The sequence below is a fragment of the Balearica regulorum genome, chromosome 1 (assembly GCF_011004875.1).
Source record: "Balearica regulorum gibbericeps isolate bBalReg1 chromosome 1, bBalReg1.pri, whole genome shotgun sequence".
Classification (NCBI taxonomy): Eukaryota; Metazoa; Chordata; class Aves; order Gruiformes; family Gruidae; genus Balearica; species Balearica regulorum.
In genome coordinates this window covers 13,862,158-13,873,131 of record NC_046184.1, presented here as the reverse complement: position 1 = coordinate 13,873,131, position 10,974 = coordinate 13,862,158, and the positions used below count along the sequence as shown (strand labels likewise).

The 10,974-nt window shown below is 36.1% G+C and overlaps 1 protein-coding gene across 3 annotated transcripts in view; it reads left to right on the top strand.

Moving 5' to 3' along the window:
• The window catches only part of CCDC146 (coiled-coil domain containing 146), an 86,399-nt gene that overhangs the window by 54,459 nt on the left and 20,966 nt on the right, over positions 1 to 10,974 (top strand). For all 3 annotated transcript variants that reach the window (XM_075775488.1, XM_075775559.1, XM_075775637.1), the window contains 5 exons: positions 4,464 to 4,521; positions 5,068 to 5,244; positions 5,871 to 5,944; positions 7,218 to 7,445; positions 8,399 to 8,585. In XM_075775488.1, the coding sequence (XP_075631603.1) occupies positions 4,464 to 4,521; positions 5,068 to 5,244; positions 5,871 to 5,944; positions 7,218 to 7,445; positions 8,399 to 8,585 (724 nt within the window). The remainder of the gene's footprint in view (positions 1 to 4,463; positions 4,522 to 5,067; positions 5,245 to 5,870; positions 5,945 to 7,217; positions 7,446 to 8,398; positions 8,586 to 10,974) is intronic.

Here is a 10,974-nt window from a genome sequence, read left to right as displayed (position 1 = left end):
AATAAAGAAGAGCTCCTTTTCTTTATCAGGCGATGGTATCAACAATAGTTTATTATTGAGAAATAATAAATTTATCATCTAAATTAATTTATCATTTAAACTATATATTTAAAAGTAAGCAATTAATTTGTAATGAAATTATCTATAACAAGAGTTTGTGAGGTTAAAGGTGCCTGATTCTTGACAACAATTTTATTTTAAAGCCTGGGTCCAATCTGTAGCCCTCACAGTCACTTGTGCAGGTAGCAAAATGGCTATTCACTGAAGGACTATGTGCTGTTGCATGCAAGTCAGGATTGCAAAACCGAGTTTGTCCTTGCAGAAGCATTGCAAATACGGAAAATTATTTCAATGCTTGTAATTATTTCAGGATTAGTCACTCAATAATTAAAAAGTGAAAAGTTAAGCTTTTGTCCATATTTTTTCTAATCAAGAATTACAAGTCATAAGTAAAATAAATTGAGTGACAGTTGAAGTTGTTATCAACTAGTCTTGTGACTGCATTCTCCAGTACATACAAACTAATTACAGCTAAGAGCCTTACAGGAATCTCATGCTGGCACCTTGTCAGCTGTGATATCTTCTATTTGTAGTCACTAGATTTTAGTTGTGAGGTGCTGAAAACCTTCCATGGATTCCTCAGCAATCCTAGCTATGTGTCAGAGTAGCTGAAGGAGTTTGCTTTCTTGTATTATGGGATTCATAATGATAATAATGTTCTGGCTATTTTGTGAGCTGAGGAACTGAAATGGACCTCTGTTGACAACTACCACTACATTTCTTAATCTCTCTGACTTTTAATTTTTTTATTTCTGTGTCAGTTTGCAGCTGTAGACATCTCTCAGGGAAAAGTCTGGAATGTATTTTCATTAATGGTCCAATTTTCCAAGTGCTTTTTTTTAACTCATTACATCTGCATCCACGATAGCTTTTCAAGTACAGTACTGCTATTAAGTTTCATGAAAATAAGTAAAGAAACATGAGAAACATTTGTGAACAATAATGCTTAAACTTAAGAGTTTCATCTTCTTTTCATTATGTATGTTGTTATAGGTATAATAATAATAATATAATAATAATAAAAACCACATGATGTTGAAAACTCAAAGAAGGGCTATAAAAGAATGGGAATTATAAATGCCTAATGCCAGTTGCGGCTATTTTGTTTGTTGTTATGATTGATGTCTGAGTATTTTATCGGCAGTCATGAGGCTGATGTCCATTTGCCACAGATTACAACATTCAAATGCTACATGGAAAGACCAGATTTTCTCTGCTTACCTTACCTTAAGCTTCTGTGTCCATATAGCTATTAAAGCAGACACTGAACTTAAAATTTTTGAAGAATCTTATTTGATTTCTTAATCTGAGCTAATCATCCTGGTCTCCTTTTAGAGTCAACAGAGAGAAATGCATTATCTTCAACTGGTAATTTATCTCATCCTAAAATAGGAACGTGGGATGTCAGATGACCTGCCCTTTGGCGGTTCCCCTTTTATCCCTGACAGTCAGGAAGCCTTGGGGATGTTAGCATAGGAGTACCTGTCTAACTTTTGGATATGGGCAGCTGGACCAAACTCATTGCTCAAAAGGGAGAGATTTAACTTCTTTCTTTTACCCCCTTTTCACACCTTCATTCTTTTTTGTGTGGAAGTAGTTGGTCTGCCAGCTCTTAAGGTAACTTGGTCCTTGCCGTTCAGTGTTGCCTCTGTTTATGTCACAGAAAATGCAGTGTTCAAATCGTTTTACTTTTGCTGGATGGAAAAGTCTTTGTTATGAAACTGGAATGGCTCCACAGGAATCTGTCCTCATGAGTGAGGAATGTGACAAAAGAAAAACAGTGTCAACTTTGCTCTCCCTCCTGATTTTTGGGATTGTTCTTTTGATCGTCTGGCATGGTATTAAAGAGGGCACAGCACGGACTGATGACGAGCAATGCAGTACCCCTTTAATCAATTTGCACAGGACTTATTTAATCAGTTTTTGTGGCAGTCAAAGTTATGGGTATTTGCGCAGACTGGCCATTTGTTATAACCAGTGTGATTATGCCAGTCCCAAGGAGTCCAACTAGAAATCCTGCCAAAACATGTTGGGAATATGAAGTGTCCTTATTAACGTATTTATACACTTAGACAACCTGTTGGTAAGTGAAAACATTGTGTTTGACCTGTGTGGCACTCCAACACAATATACTGAGTTGTAGCTTATGGGCATAGTACACCCGAGCAGACCAAAGATTCTATCATAGGATGGAAGTAGTTCAGTTTTCAGCGCAGTTTGATCCCTGTGCTCTCCCTCATTGACTTTAAACAGTGGAACATAAAAGTCGCTCCTGAGCCCCATTGCAGCAAAGAAGAAATAACCTTATGGTGTTTCCTACTACTCGCTTGTACTTGCACACTACACAGTATGTCACTCTTCTGTGCAATCTCTTAAGTTATAATAGATTTTACAATAGAACTTTTTTTATAATTCATTTTATCAATTTTTGAGGAAGACTGATCTAAAGTCAACTGTTTTCTTTGAAAGATTTTTTTTTTCAGACTCATTCACTCTGGGGGGCTCCAAACACTGTCATTCAAATTATTTTTTAGACTTAACAGTGCCTGTAGAGACAGACATACTTGTAGTCTGCTGTAAATCAACAACATCTACTCTGTGCTATTATTTTCTCTTTGCTCTTCAGGGTTTTTTGTTTGTTTGGTTTGGGTTTTTATTGCAACATCACCAAACCAGTTCTCTTTTTTGACTCTTTTCTTTCCTTGGCTGGAAGGATGTCACCTGAATCTTTGAGGTATAAGCTTTGTTCCTTTTGTTGGAGGACCAAAATATAAGAAACAATTTATTTGGGGTGGGAGGAAACTTAAATCAACCCTGAAGAAGAATTGAGCACAAGATTCCAGGGAGGATCCTCCATGAAGCTGGCAACTAGGAGACTGATCCCTCTCCCACGCCTACCACCTTCTGAAACCTGAACTGCCTCCACACAAAGTAGTCTTAGGCTGCCGCTGAAAGGTTTCAGAGAAAAAGGAAATACTGATCAGCTTGCCTCTTCTCTATCAACCACATTGAGAGGCAACTGTAATAGCTGCTTTGGGTAGGCGGGGCTGCCCCAGGACTCCCGTGCCATAGTTTATAGCTCTAAGTGACACAGCTGTATCATGAAAGCCTGTCCCCTTCTGTTAATACTCACCTTATTTAAATTGTTTATTCTAACAGACTGCTCTGAATCTCCAGGAGGCCTGACCAGCACATTCTCCAGCTGGAGTTACAAACACAAATTTAAGTGCTGAAGTTGATTCTTTGCTATATCTGGGACAGAGGATTTGGATCTTTCACCTGTTCCCCAGCTGCAATCTTTACTCCCATATAACCTGAGAGTCAGAAATGTCATCATAGATGCTTAATTACATTGCAAGAACCTGCCTCCTTGTTCCCAATCAATAGCACAAGGACCTAATTAAGTTCAGTTTGGTTGTGACAGCATGCAGGCTGCTGTAGCCCATTTACCTGCTATATGTGCAGAATTGCTCTGTGCATGCACTGGGGATGTATTGACTTTTTTTTTCATTAGGGCTAATTTTTTAGATTTGGCAGTATTTACCTGCCTGCTACCAAGAAGCTCCCTATTGTAAATCTAACGAGCTTGTTGGTTCAGTGTCACTTTTATAGTCACTCCTTCATCTTTCTTAGGGCAACATTACTAAAAATACATCCAGAAGATCTAAGAGCTTTCCTTTTTTTTTTTTCTTTCCTTCTTCTATCCTCCTTTGGCATCTGTCTTTATTGTTGCCTGAAATTAAACAGCAACATAGTTTTGGATATAGGTCAAGATCACCATGGCTATTCAATTTAGCTTTCTACTGTACCTCATCGACTGAGTCTACATCCGCTGTCACTTTTCAGGGTTTTTTTGCACAGGAGCCTGTTCAGATTTGAGGAGCCTCACTTAGAGTTGTTTACAGAGTGAATGTGTGCATGAGCAATCACTCAAAGGAAGAAGAAAGTTTCTCACTAGCAACTGCACTTGCTTTGATGTGTGATGTGTCTTTGGCTCTATATAACCCACCTCCTCTTTCCTTTTGTCTCAGTTCCATGTTAAAATTTTGTTTTCTGAGGTTGGGAGGAACTGTGAGTGCAGAGTGCCGTCTGACCTGTTATACCCTGCTAGTATAAAGACAAGGGTGAATGAGGCATAAATGCATCCCTGCAGGAGGTGGTAACACTAAGAAGAATCAGGTTCAAAAGTTTAGACGTGCACTGTAGAAAAAACTGCATATGTATGACTGATCTTTCAGGACTTCTAGTTACCATTCGGCAACCTTCTTTTAAATCTGAACACCTTTCAATTGTCCCTGATGATAATTCACCATACGTTTTTGTCTAACACAAGATAGGCTTCCATACTTTTTATTGTTTGGCGTATTACTGACATATACAGCTCTCTCTTGATTTTCCTGTAGTTTGCAAGAAGAAAAAAGGCTTCTGAAGAATGAATATGAAAGAATTCCAAAACAAAGGGTAAGTATGAAACATGAGAAAAGCCATGGTTTATGTTGTGTCCCCTAATACAAAACCATCAACGAATATGTTTTCGAAGTGTATAGCTCTAGAGTTTTTTAAAATCTGGAATACATAGAAAAACCAAGAGGTAGATTTTATAGGAGAGGCTATATTGTATCATTCAGGTTTGATAACTCTATGGCAAGCAGTGAATAATTGATTCAGAAAAGATCTGGATTTTCTTAACTTTACTCAAGAAAATTTTGTACTGTATTCAACAAATGGGTACTGCGTATAAAGATAGCTGCAGATGTTTTGTTCTAGGATGTGAGTGTGGAAAATGCATTTGCAGTCGTAAATCCTGATGGATATGTGTAGGTTTGTTGGAAATAAAATTCTGCTGGTTATTGATAAAAGAAACACACAGCTGGTAAAAAATTGTGTTTCATGTCTATTGTAAAAAATGTTATCATGATTCAGCGTTAATGATTCTGTAATATCACAAGCCTGCAAAATGTAAAAGGGGAAATAAAAATGATCTGATTTTTTGCTTCATTTTTAAAGGAAGCAGATAAGAAAATTAAACAGCTAAAAGAAAATTGTGATGAGCTCTGCAAAGAAGTAATCCAGAGAAAAGCAGAAATTAATGCAATAAAGGAAGGTATTTCATCCAAGCAAAAGTTGATATTAATAGACAAGAAAGAAGTGGAAAATCTTCTGGAGAAGCAGGCTAATTTAAAAGTAACAAAAAATTTATTGTGTGTATGTGTATCACTGTGCGCATGTGTGTGCATGTACGTGTATACAGTACGTGCATTTGTCCAAGGAAATGGTGAATCTTCTGGATGTTGTTTGTCATTCCAAATTCATTAGATGGCACTACATTATATATTACGTCATTTTTCAATAAGCATGAAACATACTGCTGTGCCATATCCATTATTACTCCTTTAGGAAATAATAGTAGTCATGGTTTTGATTAAAAAAGTGGTTTCTCTAATGACATATTTGCTATGTTGTGTTTTTGTAGGCTGCTCTAACATATGCTACAATCCAAATTAATACAGTTTTATGCTGAGAATTAAAAAACATACCCAGGTTTTCTGCTTTCCTTTCCATGGTATATATAACATAATTGGATGTATTAATAATATTCAAGCATAATTTTTATCTTGCAGACATAATGAAATGGTAAATATCGTAATGTTTAGTTTCAAAACTAGCAGCTACAATTCCCTGGGACAAGCTCAAGTAATTAGAAAATATGTTTCTTGCCCCATTTCACAGCAGTTCTAGGTGAATATTACTTCTATGAAATCTTACCAGATTTTGAGGCTTTCGGTCTGAATTTTCTGTTTTGTCACTAGGATGAGCTAGTTAAGATCCTTGGTGTTCCAGCACAACTTGGAAAAGAAACTGAGAAGATAAATTGGAAAAAAAGGTATGCTTTTAATAAATAATTATATATATACATAAATATGTATGTATGACTTCTTTTCATCCATCTGTTACAGAGACAGTTGAGTATAGTTGTTGAGTAAAATTAGGATCAACATTTTAAAAAGCATCTATAATCCACTTAAAATCCATGCACTGTGCTGAAAATTATAGTATATTGCTTAACCATCTTACTCTGCTGCATTACTATATATCAGATCTACTTACTAGGGTTTTAATGGGAAATAATAATGTTACCATGTAATCTAGTGATTAGGGGTTTTTTACAGTTTCTAGTCCTCAGTGACTGTATATTAGCTTATCTCTATTGGCCTTAGTGAAACTAGCAGCTTTCACAGCTAACAGTCCGGCCTGAGCTAATTATTCTCCCTTGATACTTCTGTACCAGTTTTTTAGTCAGAGGTGCTTTGCTGTAAGCCTCTGATGTGACTTCTGGTCTCTGATATTTCAACATGGAAAATGTAAGTCAGTATCCAGCCTTTTCTTTCTCTCTTTTGTATAGTTGGGTTTTTTCTCCCCTGAAGCATAACATGTGCTGCTTTCTGTATGTGTAAAATCTAATTAGCACTGTGCAGTTTCAGCCAGGTCACGCACAGATCCAAGTGCCTTCCAGGTGAATGACATTTTTTGTATCCTATTTGGGCACAGGATTACACTGAAGTTTTTGTCTCTCCTGCTTGCAGTCCCTATTTGTAATATAGAAATTGTTTGACTATGTTAAATTTCTCAGTTTTAAAACTTGTATAATGGTTTTCTTCTACATTTTCCTCTCTGTTCTGCTTAATGCAGCTCTGCTATCATAAATAAAAGAAGTTTTTCCTGTAGTGTTACAGAGAAACAATTTTTAAAACCTAGTACATTGTGTAGATTGTTATTAATGAAACATTTAAATGAGTCTTTCTAGTTGTATTGCATCATGGAGTGAACTAATTAGAGTTTCCAGCCTTGGGAATAATATTTTGAAGTGTTGCACCCATACACCTAGTAATTTTGACAGCAGGCAGTTTACTGGAGGTCTTTTTAATACTGTCATGTTGCTAAGATCCCTGTTAGTCCCATGGCCATCTTCAATTTAATTGTTGAATTGTATTGGCATTTGAAGATTTTCACTGTATGTAGTCTGCTTTCAAACATATAATGTAGATAGTTGTGATGTTGAAATGATTTTGTGTGTCCATGAAAACTGGCAATAATGCATGTGGAAATATGCATGTGGAAATGTTAACCCCTACTGTTTTGTTAAAATATATCCACAGTAATGCAGAGAACAAGAAAGAAGCCCTTAATGACCAAATAGAAGAGTTGAATGGTACCCTGAAAGCCATTGAAAAAAGAACTGAAGAGATTTTGCAAGAAAGAGAAGATGTAATGAAGGAATTGGATGGGAAACAAATTTTGCTTGAAAGCAAAGAACGAGAATGCATTGCTTTGACAAAATTACTAGAAATTAGCAGAGAGAAGGAATCAGAGGTCCTATCAGACAGGTTAGAATAGTAGACATGAGCCACGTAGTATGAATGAACAATTCTCTGTTCTTAAAGTTCTATTTCTTTTTTCTGCTATATTGCTTATGTTTTCAAGTTTTATGCTGCAACCAGTGTGGACTAGAAATTATCAGACTTGGTTTTGACTTCAGAAATGTTTATATAAACTACTGGAATCTAGGATCTGGCTTGAAGAGGAATATCAAAAAGCATAAACATTTGATAAAATCCTGGGAGAGTGAAACTGGATTTTGCTCTGAAAGGGAAGTCTTTTAGAGGGTTTCTCTCTATGGTGAAAATACATTTTTTTCTGTGTAACCCACAGGAAGTAAATTGAGCAAGAAAAAAATAGGTCAGTATTTTCATTTTCAACTGGGGATCATAGATTTCTGCACCCACATACTCCTGAATTTCAGTGAGGACTGATTACACATATTTTTAATATTCCCTTGAATTATGAGCTTATACATACTTCATAAAGTAAAATAACCTGTTAGGTTTATTGCAAGCTTCAAACGATTCCTTCTTTGCAGAGGAAGATGTGTAGTTGTAATCATGGCCATACGCTCAGCAACAATGCTTTTGCCTTTAAAGTTTTATATTGAAGGATAGTGGCACTTTAAATTGAAATGTTTGAGTGAAGCGAACATATAAATACTCCCTCATATTAAAAAATGTGTTTTCTTCTTCCTACAAGTAACAGTTTGTCTGGAATTTTTAGCATATTTAGAACAGACTGCGAGACCTCACTGACATCATTAGGAATATTAACATTGATTAAAGTTATAAAAATGCTAGCTTTTTAGGTAATTTGTATGAGTAATTTATAAGTTTATCCTGCTGCTCAGCCATAATGATGCAGTACTCAAAACCCATTGAAATGATCATGCCTCTTTGCATACACATCTTGTAGAAACACACCTGTTTCTAAAATTCTATGTCTGTCTATATAGAGAAGCTCTGGAAGAAAATTTAAATAAATGTGTCTTGGAGAAAAAAAAGCAACATGATATTCTCATTCGCAAGCAAACACAGAAAGATAGAGAACTGAGAAACTTAAAAAAGATGGAGTTACAACTGAATGTGATTTATGATTCCTTGGAACAAGATAAGTCATGGCATAAAAGACTCAAATTAGAGGTCTGTATGAATGCATTGATCATAAAGATTTTAAATTTTCTTGTAAGAAATCTGTCTATTAAATCTTTTGACTGGTCCTAAAAGGGGGAAGAGGAGAAGACTGTTTTAAGTCTTATGCACATCAAAGTGTCGAGTGTTGCTATAACTAACAAAGAAACCTCTAGGTACTGTGGCTGTAATAAAAAAATGCAGCATCCAGATATATTTGGACTATTCTTAAGAAATGGATTTTAGGTAGGAGCATCCTATCAAGGAGAACTGGGAGATCATATTGGCACTGTGATGTCATGTCTCCCTTTAAAGCAGTGTGGAATTGTGGTCATTTATGAGAGAAATAATATAGTGACTTGCCCATTGGCATCAAAGAAATTTGTATCAGAAAAATAGACACAGGTACTGCCTGGCTCCCAGATGATGAAAAGTTACATCTTTTTAAATTTTGAAGGTTGTTTGTATATTACTGTAAATAATTTATAATGTATTTAACATTATTCCAGAGGACAGGAAACTAGCACTATATAAAGTTTGGTATTAAGTAATATGAAATAATTCCCTATGTTCTCTTTGTTTCCACTCAAATTTCACCTTCCTCATTTCTTCCCTGCATCAGTATTTCGCCATTCCTCTTCCCATACTGATTTACTCTTTTCTGTTTTATTTGTGTCTTCTACTATGCTGATTTTAAAGGGCAGTCTCATTCTGCTTGTCTATTCAAAGCATTTTCTTTCTTTTCTCCTTCCAATACTTTCTTAAAAAATTAATTTGTCTAGAACTTTTTTGTATGCTCTTCCTTTCATCACTGGTTCTTCCATTCTCTCTTTCTTAAGATTTTCTCCTATATTAGCTCCTTGCTTAGTCTAAATTGTAAGTCAGTCTTGTAAAATTCATCTTGCTTTGTCAGGTGAATATTTTTTCACAGGACTTGATGTTTCCTACCTTGACAAAATGTCTTTGAAATTTTTCTTGGTCCTTCTAAGCAATTCAGGGCAGAAAAAAGTCTTATTTACATCACTGTAAAGTTTTTAAAAATAACTATATGGTATAAAAACTCGCACATACTTAGCTTTTCTATTTAAACAACTCTAAATGTTACTCAATAATATTTAGAATTATTAAACAATACAAATTTTTTTCTGAAATTCCTCCTGAATTCACATGTGTATTTATTACCTAGTAACATAAGCCCAGTTGGGAGGACGGAGGAAAGCTCGATAACTACATAAATTTGTTTTAGATTTAATTTCCTGAAATATTGATTAAAGGCCTGACGCACATTGCAGACTTTGATCTTAAAGCTCCTACTGAGTTTCTGTTCAGTATTAGCTAAGGGAGTCTGAGAAATGATTTTTTTTTCCTGTGTTCCTATTGAAAAAGTATTCCTGGAGGGAGAATCACAATTGTTCAAAAGTATGTAATGCTAAAATCAAATGCCATAAATCACTGACAACTGTCGTTAGAGTTCACTGTCTTGGGTGACATCCAAACCCAACCCAACCCAACCTCTTTACATTGTGTGAAAGGGCAAGGGACCTGTAATGAGACCTTAAAGGTTAAGTTGCACTGCAGAGGATTCCCTCAATGCTAACACTAGGCTATACTACAGGCTTGTGCGTGTCTTGCTAGTAGCAGCATCATGGGGATTGAGGGAAGGGAATGCCAGCAGAGAGAGAAGTGGAATTCTCTGCAGCATTTTACTCCAGAAGTTGCAGGATGCTACCCTAACACAAACAGGCCATGGCAATATAGTTGTTTTAAGCCATCTTCCACATGCTATGTGATTTCTGTGATTCCTTTCTTGGGTCTTTTAGAAGAGCAAATATGAAACCACCTCTGCTCTGCAGCATGGTCAGTTCAAATGCAGTACTGGAGTACGAAAGGCTAGAGTGGCAAGCTTGTTTCTGCTTGGCTTTTGCTCTCTGGAGACTATTGACTTAGAAGCACACCTAGGAAAAGTTAAGATATTGTAAGTAGTTAATTAATTGCTAGTATAAAAACGTGATTGCAGAAGCAACAGTACATTAGTGTGCTTCCCCAAATTTCTCTAAATCACGTGCCAAGTGCAGAATAACTGGTTTGTAGAATAAGGAAATTACAGGAACACTTCCTTCAAATGTGTTTTTCTTCTTACTAAGTTGTGAAAGGTCAGCTGTTGCTAAACGCCAGCATTCTGTGTGAAAGAGAACTATCAGCAGCCCAGAGCAGAGCTGCTGTTCGTCTCCATGCACGCCTTCTCTTCAGTCAGGCCAATGCAGAGACAGACAGAAGTGCCTAAGTTTAGTCATGTCTTATGTGAACAAAAGTCCTTAATGGACTATAGATGTTTGTGTGAGCTTTCTACATTTAGACTCAAGAACTTGATGGCATCTTTAGTATCCCATCTGGAAAATGT